Consider the following 16,644-nt stretch of genomic DNA (forward strand, 5'->3'; position numbering starts at 1 on the left):
AATATTTTATCAGTATGATGAGGTTTGGGTGACTGTTATCTTCGATGGAAGATAGAATAGAAGTTTTCAGCTTTAAAAAAAAGTGGAGAATTGAATCATGAACACATAAACATATATCATAATGATTTTATTTCTTCTACTTTTTCATCTTTTGGAAGGAAATCAGATGAATAATGTGTGTGCTGTTACCAAAATGAATTCGAACTGAGATATTGAAGATTGCTTTTGTTTCCAGACAGAGAATTCAAGTCAGAAGTATGTTTGGCGGATAGACCTTGGACGGACAGAGAAGTACTGGTCTGGCTGGTTCCAAGGGCTGTCTAACACATTTCTCAGCTGTCCTGTACCCAAGATGTTGCTTCTGGCTGGCATAGACAGACTCGACAGGGACCTAACTGTTGGGCAGATGCAAGGTGATTTCACTATGTACTTGTATACAGTTTTAATCCTCTCTGGACTGGAATTAATACAATATATGTATGTTTAATTATATATTAACAAAATAAAGACATATTTTAAGCAATCTTATTAATAATTAAAGTAGCACATTAAGAAGAATACGAGCATGTAGGTCCTAATGTACAGATTAACTTAATTAATTGCAAAAAAGAGGGAAAAAATCTTATTTCAAGAAACAAATCTTATTCAAATAAAAAAAAAAGTGTATTTAATTTTTTTGATCACTAGTGTTCCATATACTTTATTACACTAAATGTGCAACATTCCAGCTACAGTCTTTTTTTTTCTTTCATCCTCCCTAGAAACATAAAGAAAACACATATGCACATATTAGTGTCTATTGATAAATATTATTCATATTCTAAAATTACTGGGCGTAATATGTACTGAGTATTCGACATTGCATCTATTAATTTTCAGACCATTATTCATACTAATCCTAGATGGAGATTTTCCCATCTGCCATCATTTAATTAGCTATTGAAGCCTTTACCCTTTTTTTTTGTCTTGGCTCAGGTTATCCATATTTTTATGTTCTGCAGTAATCTCTCATCCACCAAGCAAGAAATATGTTCTGCAGTAGTTCAGGTTGAGTCTGTTGATGTTCACCAAAACATAATCATCCTTTTATTTCGAAGTGCTGAATAATTATTGCTGCAATAAAATAGTTATTTTTAAACAAATTCGTAAAGGTTCTCTTTTTGGCACGAGTATAAAGTTGACTGATCAGTCAGACAGGCTAGCTGTTTGTAACGATCCCCACAGTAGGTTTTCACTTGAAGATAAAGAGAGATCCACTCTTCGAAATGTTGTGTTATAATTTTGACAATTAGCAATGGAAAAAGTCCAAACAGCTCAACCATGGCGCTGCTTGACGAAAGATTAATCCTCTTTCAGTCATATCGATCTCTGTATGACAAGCCATATCATTCATATAAAGATAATACGCTGAAAGAAAATAGGTATGAGGATGACAATCGCCATTACCATGAAGGGCAAGGATATGTATTTTGTTCATTTATTTTATTATATTCACAACATTATAGCTAACCTATAATATTAACCATACCTAAGCTAAATACTAATTTGTAGTGGTCAGCCATATGCCCTACTATGTATGTGGAACAAATAAATATTTCACATTTGCAATTCTTTTATATAAACATAAAATATTCAGCTGCACTTTCATGTGATTCTTCTCTGTGATTGCAGTCATCTGTTTACGGATGTATATCATGGCCTTATGATAGCGTCAAATTTCCATTGTGAATGATGACTCAACTGCTTACCATTACTGTAACATTTATGTTCTCCTGTTAATGTTAACGTTTTCATTGTGAATGGGCCGAGTTCTTTCCAGAAATTTTCGTTAGTAAGTTATTGTTTTTATCATAGCATTCTGGACACATTTCTGAAGTCAGAACCATAAAGAAATAAGCAACCATGGAATCAGCCTATTAGACTTCAATGACATTACTTCAGATCCTTGAAATAATGCAAGCAATGAATAGCCTACTACATATGTAACTTCAGAATAATACGGGCTAATATCTAAATGTTAAATTTATTATTTATTTGTGTTACGTGTAATATTTACGTCAAGAAAGATCAAGCTAATGCATTAATTTCTTACTTACTCATGGCTTTTAAGAACCCGGAGATTCATTGCTGCCCTCACATAAGTCTGCCATCGGTCTCTATCCTGAGCAAGATTAATCCAGTCTCTACAATCATCTCACCTTCCTCAAATCCATTTTAATATTATCCTCCCATCTACGTCTTGGCCTTCCCAAGGGTCTTTTTCCGTCTGGCCTCCCAATAACACTCTATATGTATTTCTGAATTCTCCTATACTTGCTATATACCCTGCCCATCTCAACGTCTGGATTTAATGATCTTGATTATGTCAGGTGAAGAATACAATGCATGCAGTACTGTATTTTGTAATGTTCTCTATTCTCCTGTAGATACATCCCTCTTAGCCCCAAATATTTTCCTAAGAATCTTACTCTCAAACACTCTTAACCTCTGTTCCTCTCAAAGTGAAAGTCCAAGTTTCACAACCATACAGAACAACCGGTAATATGCATTAATTTCTTACTGAATTAAATTTGTACACTTAATATAGCATTTTCTTTGGCAGTGCATAATATGAATAGCAGTGCCTAAAGTGATTACTTACTTTTTTTTACGCACTAGTGTTTTAAAAGCTGACTTTACTCACTGATAAGAGTGGGTAAAATGCAACTTTATGCACTATCATGGGAAAAAATATTTAAATAAATGCTAAAATAGGTTATGAGAGGTTGACTTCTTAACTGTTATGTATTTTACATAAAGTTTTGTTGGACATCTCCTTCATGTTTTGGAATTGCGTTGTAGTCATATTACATTTCCTCTGGGATGACAAAGTTTCTTTTCTCAATTTGCAGGCAAATTTCAGATGCAGGTGCTGCCACAGTGTGGTCATGCTGTACATGAAGATGTGCCTGACAAAGTTGCAGAAGTTCTCGCCACCTTCATGGTCAGACATAGGTTTGCAGTTGCAACGTCTAACTTTGAGAGGTTAGTATATACAGTACTCAAATTCATTGTGAAGTAAGATAATAGACTTTATGCTCGACCATGTCGAAATGTAGTAATTATACACCTGGTAGCAGTCCTTTAATGCATGTCATTAAAGTACACCTATTCATTAAAGTTCAGGTTTTCGATTATTCACGGATATGCAATCGAAAGACAACTAGCAAAACATCACACAGGCTGGAAATCCAATACTGTCACAGAAGGTTATGTTCTGTTACTATAATAATTAGCGTTAATTGTAAATAATATTCAAATAAATTCAATTTGTCATCTCGTTTTTCAATGTCGAATTCAATTTCAAGGTTATACCAAGTTTAACGTTTATCTTACTCTCTAGATTATATCAAGGTCGTCGACATTCGTTGCCTGGAAAAAATCAATACTTTCGCGTCTGTGCACATCTCACAATTTACGAGATTGCACAAGGTCAGTTCGCTCCCCAGTCACATAAGAATAAAATGAATACTTCTGAATAATTTCAAGTTAGAAATATGGTCGAGCATAAAAAGTCGTATGAAACTTACCTATAATGGTAATTAAGACGCTCGTATGAAAATTAGTATACTGGAATACAATAATGGCACAAAAATAAGTATAAAGGCTTTTCATAATGGACACATAGGATCAGCTACTGTTGAATTCAAGTGAAAATTAAGGCAAATAGAGATTATGTTAGGAAATGCTGTATGTTTACACTTAATTTCTCTTCGATGTACCAAACATGATGTTACCACGTAACATTAACTTGTTATATTATTTTAATGTACTTTACATGTATCAGAAATTTAATTAAACATCTCTTGCATTGTGTTAAAGAAATAGTATTCTGCTTATTATTTGTATGCCATTGGCGTGCAAATTGGAAATTTCTTGTCCAGCATAGGATATATAAAATATGTGTTAACAGTACATAACTTTTCTTAAAAAGCCATTTAATACACAAATATTCAACTAAGAATATAAGTGTTAAGTAGATAACTGTTGTTGAAAAGGTCTTAAAACTAGTTTAATATGCACTCCACAGACTAGGCCATAGAAAATGCAAGGAGAGGAATTCGGACTGGTGCTATGTATGGATCCCTGGCATAACTTAATGGTAGAGCAATCAGTATGCCAAGCTGAGAAAACCTGGATTCGATCCCTGGTGCCGGAACGAGTTTTTCTAAAAAAAAATCACATATATACAGAGAGGCAGCAAAAAGTTACCGCACTATGCAGGGGACATTGGGGAACAAATTTCCTGCAATCCATTGCTCGACTCACTGGTAAGCTATAGCAGCGTGGGTGGGCTTTCAGTTTCATTGCAGTAGGACTAAATTATTAGTTAAGAGTTACCGAATGAATGAATGAATGAAGTTGAAAACTGATGTAGATCTTACCATTCATCAAAGCAACTGTTGAAAATGATGTCCAGTGTTCTTGATACAAATGCTGCATCGTGTTAAAAATTCCGAAACACTCGTGTTTCTGCCTCTGAAATTTCAGATGTCACTTGTCTGATTTCATTTTCCAGGGCTTCAAGAGTATGTGGATTGTTCTTGTATACTTTATGTTTTATAGTTTCCCACAAATAAAAACCACAGGCACTTAAATTGGGGTAACGAGGGGAAGTAGGCATATTGCTTTCCCTTCCTGTAAACATTTAAAAAAATGGCTGCAGTATATTTTGCACATATTATTCCGAGTTAACGATATCATAAAAGAAAATAGGGCCAATGATTCTGGGTGCAGTAATGCCACACCAAACACCGACTTTCTGATCGTGAAGAGGAGTTTCATGCATTACATGAGGATTGTCAGTGTCCCAATACCTTGAATTCTGAGAATTCACATGTCCACCTAAATGGAAATAAGCTTTGTCTCTCATAATTAAAAGAGAAGGGTCGACAATACCATCATGGACAGATTGCAGCATCTACTGACAGAAATTTACGTGGGCTGCTGGATCCCTTTGTGTTAACTGATGTACCACTGATACTTTGTAAGAATCAAAGTGTAGCATTTTCAGTCACTGTAATGCTGGTCTTTGTGAAATACTACACTACTGTGCCAATTGGCTTGAAGATTTCCTTGGGCTGGTTTCAATTATTCTTGCGTGAATATCTGCAAGCTTCCCCTTGTTAATATCCTCTTCTGTGGTACTGTCTTTTTGCTTAAAACAGATCCTTTTTCTCGCCATTTTATGAATAACTTGGTTATGTATTGTCTCGAAGGCATTGCAACATCATGGAACTGATATAGAAACTTGCGAACAGTACTGTCATACAATTTCTTCTTTAGGAGAAATGTCTCAACTAGAAATATCAAATAATGTTAAATAACAAGTGTAGTAATACAACACTGCGTAATAACGTGCACTCAACAAACACTCCACTCATCAATTAAGCTATGCTTCCTGCTGTCCGCGCACTCCATCCCTACCACTCGGGAATTTTAGGCCTACCATAATCAAACTGAATGCCTGCTCTGCTACAGCTTACCGGTGAGTCGAGCAATGGATTGCAGGCAATCTGTAACTTTTTGCTGGCTCTCTCTGTAATAATAATAATAGTAGTAATAATAATAATAATAATAATAATAATAATAATAATAATAATAATAATAATAATAATAATAGCAATAATAATAACCATAGGTGCCACTATCGTTGATTTAATATAATCTCCCTCTCCTGAAAAATTCTGTCAACATTCGTTATGTCCAGCTGAGGCTCCAGATTCAAATTGGAAACCCTACTCTAAAGTAACTCTATAGCAAAGAAGGACAGCATTGCTACTTACAGACCTGTTACTAAATCTACGTATTACTCTGTGAAAAGATTTATTAAATCTACATACTTAGACTTCAACAAACAAAACTTTATAACACAATCCCAAGGGAAAAAATGGAACTCTCTGCATCAAAATCCACAGTTAATTCCCGATTTACCACGAAAATCGTCTGTAGCTGCATTTAGATTGGCAACAGGCCATGATTGTTTGGCCAAACACCTGCATAGAATTGGAATATATCAGTCCCCTAACTATCCATTGTGCAACTCAAACCAAGAAATGAATTTGGAACACCTCAAAATCTGTGCTTCAGTGGCTGGTCATGATAATATCTTTGAAAAATATTGGAGTGCAAGAGGTCAAATGACTTTATTGTCAAACGCCTGGCATTAGAAAACAACAACTCTAAAGTAAACAGTGATGAGTAATCTTGTATGTAAAACTGTGAGTTCAAATGAATCTTGGACCTCTTTTCATGGTCCCCGATGTTGAACACTCTTTCAGGATATCCAAGTTGCGAGAAACGTATTCTGGCCATCTTTACTTCCTATATTGTTAAATTCTTCTAGGATCTGTTTCTTCACACCAGCATAAAACTTCGTAGTGCTCGATCTTTTAGATCTAGTATAAGCAACAAGAATAGATAAGAATTATTGTATGATCGCCATGACATGCAAGTGCTATACGATTACTGATAGCCTATAACCTACACTGCACAAAGCACCGGTAGTAGTTATGTTACATGCCTGCAGTCAAGTCCTGTAAATCTGGCCTTACATCTTTGTAGTGTTCATATTCTTTTCTTGCTACTCGTGCTTTCTTTGTTTACAATGCTTTTCCACATCTCAGGATGACATTTACGTCAATTCAGGCACTGCTCATTGCCACTTGTGTCACTTGACCAAAACACTTTAAAAGATCAGCTGTAATGCAAAAACTGTTGCAGGCCGCAAGCTGCTGATAGGTGGCAGCACTGTTTCATGAATGAAAATCCCCTGGATATTAAAAACCACATTTGATATTCCAGTAAATCCACGACAACCATGCTTTCCATTCCTGAATATTAAAAACTAGGTTCGAAAATTCAGCAAGTCCAGAACAACCACGCTTTTCATTCCTAAATATTAAAAGCCAGGTTCGAAAATCCAGCAAATTCAAGACAACCATGCTTTTTGTAATTTGAATTGAGATGTTAAATCAACGCATTTTGTAGACGTTTAGATTAATTGCGTGCTTCAAGGTTCATATTAACATTTTGTCATTCATTAAAATAGTAATTATATACTTTCTTTTATTTTTATTTTCCTTAGCTTTGAACAGCTTGATTGTTTCGTATTTGAGCATAGAAAATTTGGTAAGGTTAGATCTGTCATGAGTTGACAGTATCGTTGCTGACTGGCTGACATCGCCAGTAGTCTTATTGTAAATAGATTCCACTATTTACTAGTCATTAAAGAAATGTGTTTATTTATTATTGCTCTGCAGAATCTTTTGACAGCTGTGTGTTATTATAGTTTGAAATTGTGCACTGTGTGTCTGTGGTTTAAAATTATATGTTGTTATTACAGTTTTATATTAATTGGCTTCAATCACTTAATAAATATGGAATGAAAATGTTTGTTGAAAGCTCTAAATGAGTGTTGTTGTTCTTGTTGTTGCCAATGCTTATGGAACTTGGATTTTCTCCATTCTGTTACCGACGTCCCAGTAGTAGCTTGTAAGCTGAGATGCTATATCAGCATTAATCTTCGTAATCTCTGGACACTGCAGTAAGTGGTCTTCATTCATGATGGAATTCACGTCCAAGCAGAGAGTACAGTGTGGCGAAGGGAATATACCAATCCTATGCAGGTGTGAGGCCAAGCAGTCATGACCAGTAGTGAGGTGAAACAGTGCCACAGATTTCTTCCGGGGTAGATCAGGAATGACAGATTTGTCCTTCAACAGTATGCTCCAGGATTTGTTCTCGCTATCTTCAGAATGTCTTGTCCTGCAGGCTTGATGAGTGTAAATATAATGAATAGTGCTTGCAAAAAGAAGAAATGGCGCTTGATTGAAGAGAACATATAGATGACCAACAAAAAAGATATATCGTTTTGTTTCATTTACAAGTAAGCCTGATGATAATTCTATTATTGATGAGGAAAATATATCAACTGTTATAAATTGTCTTAATCACAAAACAGGTTATTTTTCTTTGTCTAAAAATGAATAAAATGAGATGGACATAACTGGGTGCAGTAGTAAATATTAAGTATGTTCTGAAAATGTAGTGGATTCTTTATAAACTCTAGTATACCTAGTTGAGATTCCATTGACGAAAGTTGTATTCGAGATGAAGCAAACCTAGGAAGTACCCTTGATAATATGTCAGATCCATACCTCGATTCTGGTCTAATTAAGCATTTTTAGTCCAAGCCCAACAGACGAAAGCCATTTACAAGATACTCTAAAATAATGATTCAAACAGTTCATCATAGATATGATTCATGTCGGCCTGAGGCTCCCTTACCTAAAGATGGATCCAAAGAAGTTTTTATGAGTACTACTACTATTCACAGAAAATCCACTCTGATCTTATTGTTATTCTGTCCTGTCTTTGTCACTCCCCTTTACTAAATGTAGCCTAATGCCAACCTTGCTGGTTGTTTTCTAGCAAGTTGAATGGCAAAATGGAATAAGTGACTGGTTGTACCTTTCAAAAAGCATAAAAGACAGTGTCAATCACAACAGCATATCAGTTCATTTTGTATCTACGATTAGTGGGGAAAAAAGCAAAAGGGTAGATCAAGAAATGGAAAAATAGACTCTGTTTGAAGCTAACTTTTGGCATCAGGTTTTAGACAGATTAATTAACATCACTCTTACACTTGCAAAAAATTCATCAGGATTCAGGGGCAACAAAGAAAGCTTAACAGAGACATACTGTGAAAATTTCTTATCCCAAGTTCATTTGCATGCTAGGTATGATGATATAATGAAAAGTCCTTGACATTCGAAAAGCACAAAATACCTAAGTCCAAAGATATAGAAGGAGTTGATACATTGCCTCTCCTGTCATCTACAGAATGTAGTAAGAAAGAAGATGAAAGATTCCCCCTTTATTTTTTTTTTGACTACACAATTCAAGACATCTGAGAAACAGTTCATATGAGTGTTGTTCATCATGTAAAAAAAAATAATAATAAAATTATGGTTTATTTAACAAAGCTCGCAACTGCATAAGTTATATCAGCATCGCCAGTGTGCTGGAATTTTGTCCCACAGGAGTTTTTTTACATGCCAGTAAATCTACTGACATGAGTCTGCCGCATTTAAGCAAACTTACATGCCATCAACCTGGGCCGGGATTGAACCCGCAACCTTGATCACAGAAGGCCAGCGCTATACTGACTACGCTGCTGAGGCCAACTTTCATCATGTAGATGTTACTAATAATACGTCTGAAGAGCCATTTGAAATCAGTATTAATAAACACTTCCTAAAATTTGTCTGTGCAAATGATCATACTGCATCTGAAGAATCACATATTAGATGAACTGAACAACATTGGACTTAACATGAAATACTGCAGAGACCAGGATTGTGTTGGGACTTCTGTGATGTGCAGAAAAAAAAAAACCTGGAGATTCAACCAAAATCACCTTACATACATTGTCCTGCACTTAATTTAATTCCAAGTTCCAAGGGGAGTATACTTTAAGGGAAGTAAGGCACCATTGTCTTAGATATTAGTATATTACTTTTTATCTTAAATAGCTGGATACTTTCTGCACAGACTTCATATGTGTGGGCATATTATTAAGTCAATCATAAAACATGTAAGAATTAACATGTAGGCCGATATAGTATTCCTTGTTAGTAGCTTTAAAATGTTGGTAAGTGGAGACCTACCTAAATGTTCATAATATACAGGGTGTTTCAGAATTGAATCGAAGAAATTTATCTGGTCACAGAGGGACTGTAGACAAGTAATTTGAGATAGGGAACCCAGAGTCTTTGACGAAAATTGTCTGAGTTATCAGTTGTTAAAGTTGTTTACATTTGATACTCATAATCCAGTATTGAAATGAAACAGAGGTATGAAATGGTTGCGGACCTTATTAGGGATCGGATAGAACTGATTGACTGTATTTTCAAGATTTAGCTTCTATGGAATCTGTAAAATTGCTGACAAGTAATGAAACAGTACACCACTGCACTGTTTTTTGTTTCGCCCCTATTCATTTTCTTATTGTGCCTCTTTTAGAGGAGAATTATGGGCATGGAGCTGTGGTGTAACATAACGCGCAAAACCTCAAGTCCCTCTATGGTAGTTTTTTAAATCCCAATACATCTTATTTTATTGATGAGATCTTTGAATTCTTTCTTTTCTGATCTACTGAAATACATATTGTAATATTTATTTAATTATGCTCTTTGCAAGAGTAGACTGTAAGTATTAGCCATTGGTTCATTACAGTTCACTTGAGATCAAGTCAGTGGTCTTGGACTCTATCCAAACTCAGTTAGGTATTTGTTAAAAACATGCTGGCCTTTGTTTGCAAAGGAGGCGAGTTCATGACATTTTTGTCTTCTGTGTTATTACTTTCGTGCTTTTTTGTCCCATTTTAATATTTAAATTGTATGGGATCGTAACGTGTCGAGAGTACAATAATGGATATGCATTTCTAAAAATACAATCTTTCTTCACTATTATTGTTATTATTACGCACATTGCGAAGTAACTAGAGCTGGCTTTTAATGTCACAATATACTAGTTTAAAGTTACATACCTTAAATTTAAAAAAAAAGTACTTGCTGAATTTTGAATGTTCGATCTCATCCTCTGAGAGAAACCATCTACAGTGTTTACCGTTTGTGCCACAGAGACATAGCATGGATGAATATATAATAGGATACAAAACTTACTGAGTTTCCCGTAACACATACTAGAGGCACTGTTGTAGAAATTGATCTTGCTGCCACCTGTTTGGAGGATGGGCGTTATTACATCTAGCAGCGCACCAAGTAGCGAAAAGAGTAACTAATTACTCCATGCATTTAGCAGCGCACCTAGTGACGAAAATGTTAAACTGTGCAGAAAGTATTCCCTCCCACCCTCATCTATATTCAAAACTAACCCAATTTAAAATAAAACATTTACATTTTTATTCCTCACAGCATCTTATACTGAAAATTCTTACCAGAGCCAACAGGAAGATAAAAGAGAAGATCTATTTTACACTACCCAATTAAAATATAACCATATAGAGACAAAAAAATAAAGCAAAAGGTTAGATAATTGGGATTGTATTCTTTGGGTATTTATTGTACAGCGCAATGGAAAAGTCTGCAAGAACTACTTAGATAGTTCAATTTATTATATTACTATTAGTTTACAATACATTCAACACACTATTTTTACAACGTCCATAAACATCACTGTTTAACATACACTGCTTATACACATGTAGTATCACTTTATGTTCACTTATTAACAAGTTTCTGTCTGCCATCTTGTCTCTTCGACGTCTTCGAGCAATATCTCGAATGGATAAATAGAGAACTCTGGCTAATGTACCCAACACATAGTTCTAATGTTCACCACCTACGATGTTGGGCGCTGATCACCTTATTTCAGCCCCCTGCCGCCAGATGATGCTGACCGCAGTTTCGCATCCTATTATATATTTATCCATGGACATAGCAATATTATATCCAACACATTTCCAAATATACTGCTATGCCACGTGTAGGTTCAGTCAGTGGCATACTGGTCCAAAAAATAGTTTACACCATTACATGTAAGTTTGAACTTGCAATCCCTTAGTTCAGTATCTCAAAATATTGATCTAAGACCCCTTCACAACCCCTTAAATTTCTTCGGTTGAATTCTGAAACACCCGGTATATAATATGTGTTCAAATATTAATGACAAATTGTTATTCCTGGCTGTTGCAGGACTTTTCCAGCGTGTTGAGCAGCCACAGACACCTGTTTGTTTGTGTCCTCCGACTAACCCATCCGATATGGCCAGCATTGTCCCAACTGCAAAGTTTTGTGTTTGTTAAATTTGTGCCATTAAAGCAATTACAGAAGTGTTCATTTCCTTTTCATTATCACATGGCACGTGAATCCAATGTAACATACAGTCCTGCATGAAAGGACAATGTAGAAATGAAGAATAAGTGGTTTATATACATAAAAAAGACGGTGGTGGAAAATATAACCGAGCCATAACAAAATGTAAAAGAAGCCTGTTGTGGTGGAGACGTAATAATTGTGTCTAAAAATGACAAATATTGGTTGTGAAGATAAACTTGAGTACTGGGGGGGAGGGGGGAAAGCCTGATAATTTGATTTTGATTTATTTTTCACTTTGCGATTGTTTAATATGCAAGTATATTTACTTCTAAATCAATTGAAATAACTTGTATGAAGATTGCTCGAAGTTTTATTCAGTCAAGAAGCTGTCAATAAAGATTATATTTTAAAAAATAATTGGACAAAAACGCAGAGCATACTTATCCTGTAGTGCATTTATTTCATATTGTGGAATTGTAGACAACCCATACTATTGGGTTCTTCAAGGGATGACTTGAGTGACATCCCTTGAAGAACCTCTCCTCTCTGATTGCCTCTCACATACAGTCAGAATTATCTGGAGATTCCTTTTCAATCCCAATACTAAATCTTCATGCTTTTTTAATAGAATAAATAACCTATATTAGAAATAGAAGATTGTAATTCCTTTCTACTTTCTCATTGCGTAAGGAATAAAGAAAAATTATTGTGATACTGCAAAACATTGATTTCGAATTTTTCGCGGAAATCAAATTTTTAGTGTCACTGATGCCAAAAAAAATCCCTTCAGTCTGTATACAAAGAATTCCCCTCGTAAGTCTGTGTTTGAGTACAGGAAGCCAACTTGGTAGTTCAGTTGACAGAACATTGGCTTATGACTGCAGACCCAGATTCAAATCTCAGTAATGGCAGAGTCGTATTTGTGGTGAACAAAGCCAAGGTTTCTCCATCAGTCCACCATCACACTCCATTTCAGTAATAATCATCATCATCTCAGTAGTATCTACTAAAATGGTTCGTGATGTATTATACTGTTAAGAGTTTGTTGTGATTCCTTTATTATGCTCCTTGCGAGCCTGCCTCGACTCTCCCTTATTCTCTAGTTTCGCCCACCACATGGTAAATCTTAGAGAGAAGACTGTCATTCCCCCCCTGCCTTTCACCCTAACTGCCCTTGTTTGAGAAAGAGGAGTATGGATGGTCACCCAGGTAGAAGAAACACGTTACTCGCAATTACCGTCGCACGACAATTGGCACCCAATGTGGGGCCTTTTCTCAGTTAGTACTGAGAATCCACATACATCCCATAGCTCTTCACACTCTTCTGAGAGGAGTCATTTTATCGGTGGCGCCCAACCATGTTTACACACACCAGAGACCAGTGCTGCCTATGAGGTTGCCCTGGATGCGGGGAATACTACGTGAACTGCAGCACATCCCCCACCTTCTTCCACGCAGTGTGCCTCGGGCTCGAGGACGAGTCCCAGCTCCGAGAAAGTGCCCTGTACATCTGTGACTGGTGTCGCAAAAAGAAAGACGAAGAGAAGAGGGAACTCGAGATGCTGTGGAGACTAACAACGAAGTCTTCATCCCGCCAAGATTCCACAGCCCCTTGTGCTCCCTGCGTTCCATGGATTGGTGCATGAGGGTCCGGCCAGCTTCATCTCCAGATGCTGCGACCTACTCATCGAGGCACACATAGACCCCACCACAGCGTACTCTATTCCAGGTGGGAACACTCCCCCCTCTTTTCACAGAGAGCGTGACGTCACTAGTCCTTGCTGAGTCCACTCAGCATATGCCTTCCAGTCTGATTTTGCGTTAAATTGTTACTACTAGCAGCATTCCTTTCCGATATATTGTTAATAAGACACAATATAAACAAATAAAAGTACACATGTATCGTTAATTAGAGTATAGGTAGGTGTTAACCTACATTATCCTAAAATAAATAAGAGTAGATACTGCATTACAGTAATGGAAATTATAATGTCTACTCACTAACCTTGTCAGTTATTTCAGCATTTTCAACTTTCTTGTTGCATCCGCCTTCTGACTGATAATGAATCTATTCGCTTCAAAATGTTACACAGCACACTCACAATTCTGTCAGTAATTTTACACATAAGTTATCATTTCCACAGACACAATTTTTCATGAAGATTGAATTTAGTTCTTCGTTTTCACATGCTTTTTTACTGTCAGTCTACATAAGAGTTCATATTGTTTATCGTATTCTTGGAAGAATGCCCGCTCATACCGTTCAGATACAAGTACACTCATTACCCTAAATGCAATTTCTCCCACACTTCTAATAACGTATTGAGTTGGGACCAACAATCCTTCTCTGTTGACAGCTTTAAAGTATTTATCGCAGACATTTACTTCCATGCAATGTTCACAATTTATTTTTGTGTAAATTTTAAACGCAGCATAACCACAAATATATAAAAGGGCTGATTTATCAATCTCTTGTACTGTATCATAGTCTAGATCTCTAAGTGGTAGATTACATGCGTGATATTGTCTTTGATTTCTTCAGTAATGTCATTAATTAAAACAAGGTCCAGAGTTAGCATGTCATACCTTGCTGATTTTATTTCCAACACATTTTTTGCTTTATTTTTTTTCTCTGCATCAATTATTTGAATCACACCAATGTTGTAGTTGCCACTGCTAAATTGCCTGCACATACTAAATCTTTTCTCTAACTTATCTGTTTGAAATTTTCCACACAACACATATTTCACATTTAAAGTAGAGAGAGAGAGAGAGAGAGAGAGAGAGAGAGAGAGAGAGAGAGAGATAGGATCTAATAATATTTATAAGACTTTTGTACTGTGAATTAAACGTTTGCCCGTGTCACTTGTTATTGATCCTCCTTTATGACGTGCGCTAACTTTCATCCATTTTTTTACCCAGATAATGAAATTTTCAAGAAACTGTAATCTTATATATTCTGTGGAATAAAATGGATATCCAAATTCGTTATTTCTGCGTGCACCACAAACAGGATTCTTTGTGTTTACAATGGACCACCATTTCCATATAATATCAAGAAAATCCGCTGTCTTGTTATACCCATGTACAATCATACACGCCCTTGTGCTTTCATGGAAGTTATTTAAAGCGAGGGATACTTGTTGTCTTTCGATGTTGGTAAGGTACAACGTCTTATAGGCTAGTTTAATTTGTATCCTTTTTTTTCACCATGCTCTCTTTTTCTCACTCTTATATGCAGTCCTCATATGATTGAATTTCGCTTTTTTGATTGAATTTGTACTGCAGGTTTCACTAGTAACTTCAAAATCAGGAAAAGAGAATGTCTTATTCTGGTCTTTTGTGTTTATCCAATTTGTTCCTTATGTTTTTCAACAAGTGGACAGTGTCGTACATAAAAGAAACAGCATGGTCAGTTTCGGACATGAACAGTGTAGAATCATTTTCAGATCCCTTACTTAATATTGAAAACATGCTCTGATTTATTTTATTATTATCCGAAATGACACATAATACCTTGAAACCACTATTTTCAATAACATATATAACCTTTCTTGTTATATTGATCATTTCAGAACCCGATATTGTTCTTACAGGATGAAGGGAAACAATATGTTCGAAGCTAGAGAATATAGAAGATATTAAATACGTGAAACTGTTTTAGTCTCAATGAGATAATCGCGATTTTCCGCAAAACCAGTGATTTTCCCATACTTGTAATCTGTTCCTTCATGGATATATCGAATTGCAAAATAACCTACTTTTCCAGTCCTGATAACTTATCGCCGACAGCTTTTAGAAAATTATTCTCACATTTCTGGTTTGGAGAAACGCCTAATGAAGTTATAAGCTGCTGCAAATATTTAGGGTGGGGCAATGATAAGAATTTATTTGCTTGTAGTGTTTCGTAACTTTTTTGATTGCATATAAAAAATTAAGCTATCATAATAATGTGCGGTGAATAGATCTTTTTTGATACTAAAGCCAAGGAGGATTGTTCCAACAAAAAGTCCATATTTGATTTTGTGCGAGATCGTGCGTATTTGCTTGCTTTCCGCACAGAACCAATACGCGGTAAGTGTGAAATACCACATTCAGTATTCCCAACGTAACACACACAACAATTTCCCTCTTCTTACCGCTTAAGCGCGACATTCATTTTACTGCTTTAGGCTTTTAACATATTATTTTTAGAGACGTTTAACATAGTAATAATTATAAATTGGAAACTTACCACTGCAATTTCACCTAAATTGCAATGTTACTTATTGTTTTTAAATATTTGCAAAAATTAAGTAAAGTCTACTACTCCACGAAACTTATTGCATTCCTGATACAAGTAACATTAAGGAAGCCGTGAAAAAATCAACAAGATTCCAGATGCCGATGTTATTACTGCAATATGTTATATAAATAATATTGTTAAAATATTAAAATGAAAAATAAATCATTACATAACCTTACCGTTTGTTTTAAGTTCGCATTTATAGACTGGGGGGAAAAAAAAGACAGACGTAAATCATGGCCTGCTGGAGTATAGTAAACACAGAAAACATTTTACAGCAACAATGTTAAAGAAAGATATTTTGGTGTTCCGAAGTTGGCGTCATTAAACAGAAACCAACATGGAGATTTCATTGCAACTAATTAGAAATTCGTCTTTCAGGTATGTAATAAACGATCTTCGCACAAAATAATGTACGATACACGAGCGGTATATTTGTTTTCATGTTCTCGGAAATTAAAAAAGCTCAACTACGTT

General features: G+C 35.6%; 2 protein-coding genes across 3 annotated transcripts in view; one reads left to right on the forward strand and one right to left on the reverse strand.

The window, feature by feature from the left end:
* Positions 1–12,299, forward strand: part of LOC138696402 (protein phosphatase methylesterase 1) — a 49,458-nt gene extending 37,159 nt beyond the window's left edge. For both annotated transcript variants that reach the window (XM_069821316.1, XM_069821317.1), the window contains exons 7-9: positions 236–413; positions 2,892–3,024; positions 11,760–12,299. In XM_069821316.1, the coding sequence (XP_069677417.1) occupies positions 236–413; positions 2,892–3,024; positions 11,760–11,778 (330 nt within the window). In that variant the 3' untranslated portion in view covers positions 11,779–12,299. The remainder of the gene's footprint in view (positions 1–235; positions 414–2,891; positions 3,025–11,759) is intronic.
* The window catches only part of LOC138696403 (putative fibroblast growth factor 1), a 94,066-nt gene continuing 77,534 nt past the window's right edge, over positions 113–16,644 (reverse strand). Inside the window, exon 5 of the mRNA XM_069821323.1 lies at positions 113–757. Within this exon, the coding sequence (XP_069677424.1) occupies positions 749–757 (9 nt within the window). The 3' untranslated portion in view covers positions 113–748. The remainder of the gene's footprint in view (positions 758–16,644) is intronic.

This window comes from Periplaneta americana, chromosome 3 (genome assembly GCF_040183065.1).
Source record: "Periplaneta americana isolate PAMFEO1 chromosome 3, P.americana_PAMFEO1_priV1, whole genome shotgun sequence".
NCBI lineage: Eukaryota > Metazoa > Arthropoda > Insecta > Blattodea > Blattidae > Periplaneta > Periplaneta americana.